At 36.8% G+C, this 14,400-nt stretch overlaps 1 protein-coding gene across 19 annotated transcripts in view; it reads right to left on the bottom strand.

Moving 5' to 3' along the window:
• Positions 1-14,400, bottom strand: part of BAZ2B (bromodomain adjacent to zinc finger domain 2B) — a 156,313-nt gene that overhangs the window by 80,044 nt on the left and 61,869 nt on the right. For 17 of the 19 annotated variants that reach the window (XM_037396322.1, XM_037396306.1, XM_037396304.1 and 14 more), the window contains exon 3: positions 2,900-3,055. In XM_037396322.1, coding sequence (XP_037252219.1) covers positions 2,900-3,053 — 154 coding nt within the window. In that variant the 5' untranslated portion in view covers positions 3,054-3,055. Of the gene's footprint in view, positions 1-2,899; positions 3,056-7,670; positions 7,731-14,400 lie in introns of all 19 variants that reach the window. The other 2 variants (XM_037396324.1, XM_037396318.1) reach the window with 1 other exon arrangement.

The following is a 14,400-nucleotide window of genomic DNA, read 5'->3' as shown; positions in this document are numbered from 1 at the left end:
GTGGAAAATTACAAACTTTTCTAATTAAAATAATCCTGTGATTTTGTACATTTATGCCCACAACTTTAAAATTCTTCTGGGTCTCATTTAAGGAGAAATAGCAGACTCCAAAAAGAATGAAGAATTTTGCTTTGATAGAAGCAGTTCCTGGTTTGGAAAAGAAGGTTGCTTTCTGGTTTTGATTGGGGTTTTTTCCATTTTATAAAATGTTAATGAACTTCCTTCTTTTGAAAATTAAAAATAAAGGACCCTTATGTCTGACAATATCAGAACTGTACGACTCTGTTGTTCAACTTTGAACAGTTTCACATACTGGCATTACTGCCCCTCACAAAGACAAAACAATGAATTACGGTATCATTTACTCATGCAAGGAAAAGGTTGTTGATTTATATTCTTCCAAAGTTGCTACCATTCTCATGAGGATGAATTTAAACCTCTTTCCAGAGCCAATTTTCTTTTCCAATACACCTTCTTATTTTCAGGAATAGGTGAATAAGGAGGAATTAAGTGAAGTATCTGTTTACTTGACTGGAATGCTTCAATTATTTAGGAACTAATGTCATATTAGCCAATTAAACTAACAGTATATATATTCCATAATAGTTTCAACACAGGTGCTTTGCCCATTTGACTTGGGAATATGCCAAAATAATTTATATGTAGTGAAATCTACCTGCCAAAGCATAAAGATTCTCAGTCCTAACTCACCATGCATCGTGGGGACCTGACAGGGCATCCAATCAAGTGTATTGTGGAGACTACTTAATAGACTATTGATTGCTACAAAGAAAATAAATAGATGAACTGGAATAAAAAGAACCTCTCTGATCTAACGTAGATTAAGATGACTTTACCTTCTTCTAGCAGGTTCTCTTAGAACAAGAATAACTGTTCATTCTTAAACAATTATTTTATTAGATGCTAGAGAAATGCATTTCTAAATGTAAAGACTGACACTGGCAGATATTGTCTTTTTTTTTTTTTGTTTTGGGTTTTTTTTGGTTTTGTGTTTTTTGGTTTGTGGTTTTTTTTACTTTTTAAATTATCACAGAAGTGAATAACATCTCAGTTTACGACACTAGTCTATCCTGACTACTGAATATCTTGTAAATTCAAGAAAGTTTTGACTCAATGAAGTTGCCATTCCAGCCACAGGTCATTCATGGGAAAACAGTCTTTGGCTGGTTGACAGCATAAACACTTCTGTGAGGTTTCTCTGGGACAGTATACCTTTTCAGAGCAGATGCAACAGTAACCATAGTGTACTGTGTCATGCAGAGAAACTGATAACTGCTGGGAGGGTATCAATAGTAAACATCATTCCAGCTTGTGTTTAGGTATATGAAGTGTCCTTGAGAAAATATATACATTCTTAAAAATCAGATGCAGCCAGACAACGGCTCTGACCTTAAAAAAAACCAAAAGGAACAAGCCATGAATACTCAGAATTACTATCAGTCTTAATTAGCTATCAGACAGCAATGAATTTTTTTTTTTTTTTAAATAAAAGTTGAGTATAAAACTTTTAAGGCTACTTAAGAAAAGGACTACTGGATTTCCTAATGAAGAAAGAAAATGACAGTTTACTATCCTTATGACATCATTCATCTACTTTTGTCTCACTGTATATTGATAGACCAAATACATATCCTTCAATATACAAACATAATGTTACAGGAGACAAAAAATTACATGCTGTAATAGCTACAAAGCAAAGGCAGCAGGGAGAGGTAAATGGAGTCATATTAACCCTCATTTGGGGACCGTACATTTATAGCCATACGTAAATGAACTCCTACTAGATTCTGGGAACCACCACAGAGAACCATTTCAAATGGCATGGGCTAACGAACAGACACAAAAGTCTCCTGCAGTTGAGTTTGTAGTGGGGTACTGAAAAATAAAACATAGTTACTTGTTCTGGATCAGTTTTAGTTAAGAACTTTTCTGGCTGATTTTAAAGTAATTAAAAAAAATAGCTGAAACCTAATTCTAGGTATGCAAACATTCTGGTTTCTATTTTTCTTCCCAAGCAAGCTGCAAATGAAAAAACACAGGCTGTAGTAGAGCACTTAGAATCTACTGGTTCTATAGTATCCAGGGCAGAAAAATTTTTCAGTTTGGAGAACACACACTTGCTCACTTCATTGCAAGAACCAAGTTTGTTCCGAAAGTAGCAGATTACCATGAATTTAAGCTGAAAATCTTCCCATTTCCTGCATATGTCATAAAAATCAGCAGTACTCAGGCTAACAAAAAGAGTATGTATCATCTGTTCTCCACAGTGAAGAAACAGCAGGGAAGAGTGAGATACCATTTCTTGTTCTGTTGGTGACATACGCATCATTCAGTTGAAATGAGTTTCATTGACAAAAATGAGATTCTTGCATGGAGAAATCTTCCATGTAATTTTCTGACTCAAGGCAAGGTGTTTCACACTCAAGTCAAGAATATCTAAGACTATGACATTTTGAAATTCACCTTTTTGATCTCAAGTTCCATTAGACAAAACTATTCCTCCAGATACAAAAATACAGTCAGGGTTGGGCCTGAATGCTGAGAACATGATGTATATTCAGAAGTGGATTATTAGATATTAGCCTGAACATGGCACAGAGTTTGTTAGATCAATACTTAATTTGATCCTCATTTCCAAGGCAGCTTTGCAAACTGAAAAGTTCTTTAATATTTGAAATAAGCAATTTTAAGTTAATTTCATTCCTTCAATAAACAAGTACTTATGTAAAATGTATTCACATGTCACTTAGCAAAAGGAATCCAAACATTTGTTTTTGATGCATCTGTGCGATCTTATTATATTCGACTTGTAATAATAATTAGAATTGTTGACAAACACTAAAATCACATTGCAATGTATTAACTGAGTCATTTTTACCGCATGTGTTGATTGCAGAACTCAGTGATGCAGCTCCAGTGGAAAGGCCACCCTTCGATACTGCTGAAGCTACAGATGGTGTAGAAGATGCTGGAGTCGAGGCAGTTGCAGTAGAAGAGACGGATGATGACGTTAACCACTCCCCAGACTCCATATCTGTAAGAGAGAAGATACATGTTTTTCTTCTATGGCAGGAAATGAAATCACAAGGGAACTACAGGAGTGCCTGTGCTGACCACGCCTCGGGATCTGCACTCAATTCTTGATTAGGTGCTACAAGACCTTCACACAAGGGGTATGTCACATGAACGGCGCTCAGGGGAATCCAGCACAACTGCCACAGTCAGGGAACAGAGCAGCGCTGTTGAGAGCTACATCACATTTCAACTATGACAACAGCTTCACCTGGGACCACCACCCACACCCTCTGCTCAGAAGGTCCATACTGGCTCAGGCCAGCACCTCCAGCCCTCGCCTGAGGCAGGCCACAGCTCTGCAGCCTGGGCTGTGTCCATGTCTCATTACAGCTGCCTGCCAGGCCTGCACCAGTGCTGCCTGCCGCCGCGCCTGCCCGCACTGCCAGGGGTCCCCTGGGCCCAACGGGCCCCTTTCAGCTGGCCTGGCCCGTGTGACACCTCAGGCTCGGAGCCTGTGGGCCTGTGCCGGAGCCGGGACCAGCGCTGCCTGCAGCTCCCCTATTGCTAGCTTGTCCCTGCTGGCACAGCTGCCCTGCTCTTGGGCTCCCTGACACACCCCAGCTTTACACAACCTGTAACGCATGCCAGCAAGTCTGCATCTAGTCTCTTAATTTAGGGAAAGACCCAGCAATTATGATGAGATAGCGTATCACAACTCCTGTAAGCTGCTAGCTTTTTTTTTTTCCCTGGTGAGCTTTCCATGTGAAATAAGACATTTTTATTTGTACCACTATTGCCTAAACCAAAAGTTACCAGATGTATTTCACTGAACAAGCACACATGTTGTACAAAAACACACAAGAGTAAAATTATTATTAAAAATAATACTTGTTGAGAAGTAGTTCCTCAAATTCTTACAAATTGCAACCAAGCAAATGCTGTCCAAGCACAGTGGTAGCAGAGTCAAAACACTATCTGACTCAACCTGCCAGAGCTTCAGTTGACAGTATGTCAGGATCAAAGTATAAATAAGGTGGGGGAAAAAAGTCTTTTCAGAGTGCCTTTATTATTACAAAAGCAAGGAGATTAAGCACAGTTAACTCCTGCCAGGGAAACTTCTGAGAAACCAATTCCCATCCTGCAGCCTCCTTCAGCTACAGAGGCAACACCTTTCCCAGCCCCATCACAGGTACCAGGCTGTAAAATCTCACCCCAACCATTGTACAACAGAATGCCAAGTACACAAGAGACACTTTTCCAAATGCTATCCTAATCAGTTTAGACAACTGATGTGTTAAACAGCACTTCTGATCCAAAGTTATGCTAAACAGCAACTTCGCAAATAGTCATTTGGAAAGCCAGCATAAAAGCTGTTAACTGCTTCTCCAGAAAGACACAGTATTCTTCTCTTCTCTCAGTCAGTAAAAATGAACCTTAAAAAGCCAAAGGAAACACAAAAGCAAGAGTCACAGAGAAACACACAAAATACCTGGAAGACACACTGTGTATCTTTTACCATTTTAACTAAATCATTTATTCCTTACCACTAGTAACTTTTATATGTGCCAATTTCTACATACCGGATAAAGTCTATACAGATTTTGCTAGCTAACAGAACACGAGATACTGCTTACCTGAAGTGAAAATTCTGCTAACTAGGGAACTATAGTATATCTTATAGAATCTACCCTTTACACAAACTGCAAACAATTCTGCAAACAGCACCAAAAGACTTCACTGCTTTTATTCTTTACAGCCCAATTTATCACACGTAATCTTCATGAATACAGAAGAAAACTGGGGGGTTTTCTGCAAATACAGAGAAATCAACTACTTACACTGATACAGTACAAAAAAAGTATCTACTACTATACTGAGAACAACAGTAGAAATCACGAAAACTATTTCCTTCAGAGAACTTACCAAGGCAAAAGATTATTAAACATTTTAATTTTTAATTCAGGGTTCCTAAATACATACTTTTCTCCAATTAAACATTTTGTATCTAGAGTTAAAGAATAACTCACTGATTTTTAATAATCTGTGACTATAGTTCAGCTAAACTGCTACTTAGTGGAAACAGGGCACTGTTAAATATTTTGTATACCGTAGACTTTAAACATCATTATGTCCACATGCATTATTTCATACTACAAAAAAAAATAAATTACTATCTTCAGTGTATATACAGATTAATAAATAGACATAAATGAATATAACAAAGTACAGTTTTTAGACACTATGAATGACTGAATTTAGGTGAGGCCAACAAGCAGTCCTTGTACAAAAAACTATGGTTCTGTATTTTGGTATTCATTGTTGTAAGTATGGCCACAGTGAATTTACTCTATATATGGATGGCATAAAGGAAATCAGTAAGACATCATAATGGTATTATTACAGTAATCACTTATAAAAGGGAAAGTATTTCCAAGTTTTAACACATTGCATTCAAAACTCAGGATTGAAACTTTTTATTTTACTTGTGTTTCCTGACAGAAACATATATAACTCTCCAATTTCTAAAAAAATTGCTGTCAAGTTGTGTATAATAATAGAGCATTACAGTAAGTCTTTACCATCTACTATATGTTATAAATAAGCACAGTTAAGAACCACTTAGAAGCAATCTGTATTGTTGTCATAAATGGGAAGATATTCTTGGTATATCAATACTTCTTTTAATATAGAAATGTAAATTTAGCTATACTTCCAAGCTTTTAAACAAGGCAAGCCATCTGCTTGAATTGGTAATACAGCATCAAGTAAGAACTGAGAGAACAGTAATAAACTACCCTTGTAAGGCTTCTCCCCAGCTCTTTTTGTTTCAGTTTGTGGGTGGTGGTTGAGGGGGTTGCATTTTCAACCTTTAATTCAGCTGCTTATTTAAAGTCATTAATAGAAAACTGGAACATTGGCATTTCTGAATGATTTTGAACTGAAGAAATCATATTCTTTTCCTAGAGACATACATACTTCTGCTTTCAAACTAAGTCAACCTTTAATTATGTTTAGTTAATTACTCAGACCACAGCAGATGGCTGACTCCAAAAGAGATAATCCCCGAAACAGTCATTAGTCGGGATCAGCAATAATTATACTGTAGACCTAATACGTTCTGTGACTAAAAAGATCCATACCAGTTACAGCAGATCCATATTCTTTTTAAACTCAAGTATAAATTAGACATTTGTTCTATTTTAGTGTATTTTCCAGCCAATACTTATGATCTTTCATGACTGCTTTTTAAACGCTCGTATTTGTAAAAGAAAAATTGAATAAGTAGAAACAACGGAAACTAATTACTAATGTTTAACAAAAATAAGAACACTAAAATGAGGTAAAAGTTTACTAAAGGAAACATCAATCAAATCATTTTCACATTTAACAAGATCAAATGTCTGTGAACTAGATTTCCTACCAATTCCATGCTCAAAGCCTTTGCTGAAATGTGTACTAACACAGAAAAACCTATAAACAGTTATTAAAAAATAATACCCTTCATGGGCTATTATCATGATATAACAGTATCCTGTCAATGTTAGTTGGGATGCGTGATACTATAAAGTGAGTCTTGAAAAAAATCTGAAGATCAAGACTTACCTCGAACTTTCAGTTTAACTTCTACACTCCAGCAAATTAGAATTCATCACAGATCTGAAATTTGGTTTAATTTTATGAAGTAAAATTTAAAATCTAACTTGTCTCCTTCAAAGTGGGGCAGAGCTCAAAAAAGTGAACGCACAGAAGCTGAGTGCAGAGCTTGAGCGCTGGCTGGGGGGCAACCCAGCAGGCTAAGCTGCACCCACGGATTCCATGCTACAAGGTAACAATGGCCACAGAACCAAGGAGGAGCAACTGTCAAAGCAGTGCATATTTTTGACCACCACAAGCCAAACAAGTACCCTGACCAAAACCTCGCAGAGAAAGAAGTGCAGCACCCACAGGAACGGGTCCAGTTCATTGCAGACAAGACACAGGAGGCTCCCAGTGATGCTCTCTGCTCTGGTGACAACATCTAGTCACAGACCTTCCAACATGCAGTCTACTACTGCTACAGTGTTTTAGACATCTGAGATTAAGCTCAAAAAAAAGTGTCAATATTATTAATGAGATTCATTTTACAAGTCTCAAATGATGTATAAACCTTAAAGGCCAGGTTAAGTGCTAAACATTCCAAGTTTTGCAGAACTTGACTATAATTGTGTCACTTTCAATAAATTACTATAAGCACTTTACATAAAACTCTCTAGGGAAGAAACCTAGCACAATAAAACTTTTTTTAGTAAATCAACCACCACAATAACACTCTTTTTAGTAAATCAACAGCAACACTGGCTTGTGTTTCATAGGTACCATACCAACTACAAAGACGCTTCTATCCACAAGTAACTTCAATATATTACTGTCAGTTACACTGTGCAAGGCACACAGTACACTTCTACATTATGCTCTAAACCCTTCATAGCCCTTCCCTTTCTCATACCAGACAAGATTCAGTCAGCGGTGTAATAACTCACTGTTTACTGCATCAGAATCCATAGCAGTGAAAATATTCAAAATAATTCAAAAATCACAAATACATCACAACCCCACAAATGTTTAACAGTCTTTACCCACATAAGGTGGATTACTAAAAGCCACTTCAAAGCAGATCCAAGTCTTACGTTTGGCATAAGTGAGACAGGACTGGCCTGGCAAAAATGGAAACAGAGAAGGCAATCAGTTGCCATTTTACAACTTGGCAACATGTAATGGCTATTTTAAATAGACTCAGGATAATCTGACATTTTTTTAAAAATGCATCTGTTTTGACTTCATCTGACAAGATAAACTCATCATTACATGATACATGCAAATTAAGTTGCAACTCAAAATCTCATTTTCTCCTATTTTACAAGTGTGTTGTTTTTAGTTGGAAATACACCTCAGTTCAAATACTTCTGCATGCACACATTTCATGATTATGATATTGAAAGAATACTTATGAATGACAGAGGGCATTATAATGCAGTTGCTTTACGTTCCATGGACAGAAAAGGGAAGGGGTACACAGGCCAGAATAAATTGCAACCCTCCAAGTTCCTCACTTCAGGATAAACCTCAGAATATATTCCTGAAAGCTGTTTAATGCTGGGCAAGAAATACAATCTATCCAAGTTGTACCAAAAAAAAAGACTAAGAGTCTGGTTTAAATAAATAAAGGCAAATCCAGCAATAATATTTGTTATTCTGTATTAGACTATCTACTTTGTACATGTATGTTTAGCAGTCACCACTTTTATTTCAATTAAGCACCCTTCAACTTCTGTTATTTTCACTTCTGTGTTGGGTTAGGACAGGAAAAGCTGACACCACCACCCTGAAAACACAAAAATAGATTAGTGCAGATAGCTTTTTACACAGATGTAAACACTCTCAATCAGGAATGCTCACCCTACAAAGCTGCCTGCTAGTACAATTAATCTGCACAAGCCACTCCTTGCAGGGCAACAAATTCCGATCAGGTGACAAGAAAAGGACCCCATCATATAATTTACTTTTGCCAGCAGAAAAGCTATGCAATTCATCCAGCTCCGGAAGATGAGCAGTCATTCTCTAGATAGCAGGATTACAATGGTACAGTGCAATTCTGTGGAGACAACATTAAGGCCCAAGGAGACACAGCTCATGGAGCAGAGATGACAGCACTACATGTCTGTATTCCAGCACTTCTAAGCAGATTCTAAACAGCAAGTAAGTATTGGCACTACCTAAAATTGAGGTAGAGCCTGGACTCAGTCATGACTGCACATGCTGAAATAATAGTATCTGAAGAATATTCAAATGCAAGGATTCTCTGGCATCAGTTTGATAAGTGCCGAAAAGAGGCAATTCCACCAGATTCTGTCACCAAACCGAAGCAAATGTTTCATTTCAGAACTGACGTTTCACAAAACTTTCTGTTCAAAGAGAAAAAAAAATGCATGACTGCAATATTTTATACTGACTTGGGATGAATATCAGTTTAAGGATTATAGTTTTGTGCATGACAGTTCAGATTAAACAGATTAAAAAATTGTTTCCAAATTCTGTGTAAAAATACAATCTTTCATTCCACACACAACTGTTTCTTTATATCCTGATTATAAGACTTTGATACTTGGTTCATCTGTACTAGACTCTAGTACTACTACATCTTGTTCTACAGAAGCAAGACTGATAGGATTTTATACTATTACTTAAGTTTGTGAGGGCACTGAGCAAACTGTACCTATAACCACCTCGATTTTTGAAATCATAAATTATTATACAATCTCTGCATTCCAATACTCAATACAACATTTTTCAAACACATAGCAAAAACTGTTTCTTAGGGTAGCTCTTAAATAGCTAACAGGAATCACACTGGAAATCCTATGCCAACAGTAGTTTGAAAAAATCAGTAAGTTTTGAAAAAGCACAGAAAATATATTACAAGTGAGCTATTTCATAGCATGCTTTTTACAGAAATTACCATTTGGCTCGATCAAACAAAACCAGCATTTCTAAGTATAGCTGCTAAAATAATCAGAATATTAAGTAGCAGTATAAAGATTATTTGAGTACTTTAGGTATTCTAAAGTCCATTTTTTAGTCCTTTTTGTTGTACATACTAGAAAATAAGGCGTTAAACATTTCTATTTCATTCTTATCCAGTCATTTGATAATCAGGTGATTTTTAACACTGAGCTAAAAAGACAGCACATTGCTCTGTTGTTGGCAATACTTTGTCAATACACCTGTTTCATTGCAGCTTACAAACATGAAAACTCTGAATTAAATCCATAAACATAGGTGTAAGCAGGCTACCTATAGGAAATCTCAAAAAAGTTCCTCAGATGAGGGGAGAACAGGGGGCCCTTACAATGCATTCCTTGACATGGTACAGTAATAAAATTTATGTTTAAGGACTCAAAGTAATTATATTTTGTTCTAGTCTTACAAACCTAATTGCGTGCTAGGGCTCCCAGTACTATGAACATCAGGCCTCCAGTTTCCAAACATTAAGAGAAACAGGACAAGTCAGTAGCATAGTACTTGGCCACTACCTAGTCTACCATTCTGCAACTGAAAGCAAGTACCATCACCTAATTTTTTTTGGTTACGTGTATCCTGCTCTCCTATTCACCTCTCTAAGCTGAACAACAACTCAGGTTCTTTTCCTGAGAATCACTTGGTTATCTTCCCTGCTCACATCTAAAACTTGCGATGTCTGAAACAAGTACTCCTGCTCGTAATATCCCAGTGATACACTCCATATTATTTTGCTTACCAGTTACTATGCATCCAAATTTTACTTGCTGATGTCTATCAAGCTAATCTTTTCACTCAACCATGTACTACTTATGCACAGAATATCTAGATGTTTCACAGAGGTAAATAAATGCATTTAGAACTCACAAAAGTATGACTACGCATTTTTATTATTAACATTTTCCTCACCTACCAAGAAAGGACAACAAAGAACAGTGTCATTTTAGAAATTAAGCTACCAGAATGATGTGAAGTGCAGCAGCACAGTCTCTTTCAATACACTTCTCCAGGAAGTCTTTACATCAGCAAACTTGAGTGCTGAAATAAAACCACTAACACAAAGAATTGCTTTGACTGGACTTTAACATGAAAGAAGAGGAGTGTCTGAACACTCCTGTGGCAGACAAATCCATTAAAATCAGAACTGTGAAATAAAAACTGTCACCTTTTATTTATCTGTCTCAAATTCTCATCATATTCTAATAGTAAAGACAACTCTAGATGAGAAGGTTCCTGGGCCTTGCATGACTAAACACTTGGGACTTGCTCCCAAAATCTGCATTAATTAGTCTTTTTGTACTTTTAACTGTGTGAACAGCTAACCAAACTCCTTTGTTACTGTGTTCCCTCCAACTTCAAGTATCCAATAAGATAATGCCCCAGTAAGAATAAAGACTTAAGTGAAGAACATCACCTTTCAGTAATTGCCTTGTTGGAAGTATACTTGTCCATGGACTTAATTACAGGTGCTGCAATGATAATCTGCATGTAAAGGAATGAAAGCAGAAAAAGTTCCAGGTAGAGTCATTTCACTGAAATGCACACGACACCAACACGTCCTGAAGTCACCTTAATCTCCAATGTTTACATACCTAAATATAGATGCCTAACAAAAAAAGTTTTATTTTCCCTCTACGTTATAATTTTTTCTCCGAGATAAATATTTTTCCTTTCAGTGAAGAAAGCCTGAATACACTTTATTCTGTGATAACAAGGTGAGAAATGCTCTTTCCACCTAAGTTCCTATTCATTGAGTTAAATGAGAATAAGCATCATACTTTTAAGTGACTCAGTCATTCACAGGATAATTCTGGCAAGTTTTTTCAAGACTGATGACACAGGAGCGTCCTCCAGTCAACATTTTTAAGCTTAGTAAATATCACCATTGAGAATGATCACAGGGAAAGAGCATAATTAACTTCTAACTATTACCACATAATAGTAGCTCACATAGCAGGGGTTTAGGACAGCAGTTTCTAACCTTTTTAACATTAATATCTAGATATATGCCACTTCATAAATTATCTACCTCCTAATTTTGTTCTCCTCCTTTATCTTTCTCTACAAGGGGAGGAAACAGTTTGAAAAATGAAAATTGTATTTCAGTGGAGCATAAAGAAGAATTTCTTACCCATAGTTATATATTGTAAGTAACAGCGTAAGAAACAGTAATTACAAAATAATATCTTTTAAACTAAAATTGAAAGCAGGTGAGTCTCATACATAATGCAGCTCCATTAAGTGTATTATAGCTTTCTGACCTTGCTATAACAGTGCAGCAAGCGAGGCAACTGACAGAGGCAGAGCAATTGGTGCAGCAGTTAACCGGGTTGCTTCTTCAGGGAATTTTGGAGGGAAATTTCTTTAGGAGTCACCTTTTAGGAACTTCTGGTGGCCTGATGCAGACAGTGATGGCTGGCACCAGGCACCTTTTGTTTGTGTCAGCTGTAGCTGTCAGTGCCTACTAGCTTTCTGGTGAACGGGGAGCACAGGTAGCTGTTGCCCGCAACCGATGCAGTGCCAGCGCCGGAGGAAAAGCAGGTTGCCGCACGGCTCGCAGGGCAGCAGAGCGAGGGGCCCAGAAGCCCTGCTGACCACTGTCCAAGGATTGCCGTCATGCACCACAGGGCCTGAGCAAATGTCCCTACCACATCTGATACACGACCTACAAAAACCTCGCCTGCGTTTCCTCAACTCTGTATCAATATGTTTGATTTATCAAGATGAAGCAAACCTCAATAAGCAGACTCTTTCTTCCACTGTTATAGAATCAGTTGGGAAACATGACTAATAGCTATTTTCTATCTGACTTTTCAAGATAAACAAGCTTGAAAAAAAAGTAAAGTAAAAGATTCCAACATTTTGTTCTGGTTTATTTTATCTGACAATATTAATGCAGCAAAACAGCAGTAGTCCAAGGAAGTTAAAGCAACCTCTTTCAGCAAAGCACTTTTAATTAAACCTGATTATCTTATCAGAATAAGCTATTTTTAAATAAACACAGAACTGACTCGCTGAAGACTGCACATAATTTTAAATGTTATTGACACCTGACTGAAACGTTAAATGCCTTATTTTTAAATGCAAGTAGAAACAAGTATTTAAGGTAGCTAGCTACCACAGAGTGATCTACTGAGCTGAGCTAGTGTTATTTTCTAATTCTTATTTTGATCTCAATGTGTTTAGAAAGTTGTGTGCATGGTATGCAACTATCTCTTATCTAAACAAAAAGTTTAAATTAATGCCCTGCAAAAATATCCAAATTTTGCATTGTTATGCTCAACTTAAATAGGTTCTCTTAACAACTGCACATTAGCACCAAATTAAATGACAAAAGACAGAAAAGCAATCTATGCAGACTGTTTTCTAAAGCAAATTGATAGCTACACTCTGAAATCAACTATTTATGTATGTAGCTCCCAATGTGAACTTTCTTTATTACTATGTAATGGCACTTATTATCAAAGAATCAACAGACAGGATAAAGTAGTGTTGCTTGGCAGCTGGGTATTTCTGACCATTGCATGATTCCTCTACAATTTTCTAACCCATTTCTATATTCTTAATGAGCGTTTTATTTTATGAAAACAAGCAGGTCTCAAACAAAACACTATATTAATTGGATAGATACTCAGTGTTCAAAATACCTGTTAAAATTCACCTTGTAGTAAGGAAAATCCCCAAAATACAGAACCATCTTTCTATCAAAATATGTATTTATTTTAAATAAATCCTGCTTGATAGCTGAAGAAATCCTTTCAATCTCTGAATCTGTTTCTTCATCTCCTACCAATAAACACATACCAGTGCATCTTCCTGTGCTCCTCCAAAACCTGATTTTTAATCTGTCAGCAGCACAGCTTCTGCTTTTCTGCTGACCTTCTGCCACTCAGAAACTTAGTTCCAGTTTAGCAATTGTATTGTACACCGCTTCCCATGGTTCAAAAGCCAAACTTCATCTCCTCAAACTCAAAATCTAGCTTAGCCCCAATTACAGGTTCCAACAGAGCTTGAGGAAAAAACTTACAGAGGAAGTGCCCTGTTGAACCTTTGATGGCAAAAGCTGCCACAGGTTTGTCTGGCAATTGTTAAGATTCAAGAGTGTTAAAATTCATCCTTGTGCCAAACATGCTGGTTAGTATTTCCATAACTGTACTTTGCATATCTTTGCCAAAGAACGATAGAAGGCACTACAACAAAAGCTAATTTTGTATCTGCTCTAACATACATATACAAAAACTCTCCAAAACACTTGCTACAAACAACTTATTTTGCCCAGCTGATATTATTTTGCTTCACGCTGGCAAAAAAAGTGCATTAAAAAAAAGAGTAGGCAGATAAAATGTCAATCCAAACAGTTAAAACTTTAAAAGCATAAGCTAAAGGAAAGATAATTTGGGGAAGAAATAACTATAAACCCAAGGTATCTATCTCTGTGTATGAACTCTGCACATGGGTCAAAGTAACTGACTCAGAACTAGTTCATGGGCACTCCCCTGTAAATCTTTCAAAGAATAAAGATGCAGAAAAAAGGATTCCTTTACCTTGCAGTCCTAAATTACAAACTACCATAATACCTCAGTGTCATGGTTTAAGATGGCAGGCAGTTAAACTGTACAGCTGCTTGCTCATTCCTCTCCCTCTACCATGGGATGGGAGAGAGAACTGGGACAATAAGTAAAAATTGTGGGTTGAGATAAAGACAGTTTAATAGGACAGAAAAGGAAGGTAAAATAAGAAAAATAGTAATAATGATGATAAAAAGAATTAGACTATACAAAACATACTCCAAATGAATAAGAAAGAGCA

Source organism: Falco rusticolus, chromosome 8 (genome assembly GCF_015220075.1).
Source record: "Falco rusticolus isolate bFalRus1 chromosome 8, bFalRus1.pri, whole genome shotgun sequence".
Taxonomy (NCBI): Eukaryota; Metazoa; Chordata; class Aves; order Falconiformes; family Falconidae; genus Falco; species Falco rusticolus.
The sequence above is the reverse complement of the archived record's forward strand: the minus strand, read 5'-3'. Positions and strand labels throughout refer to the sequence as shown.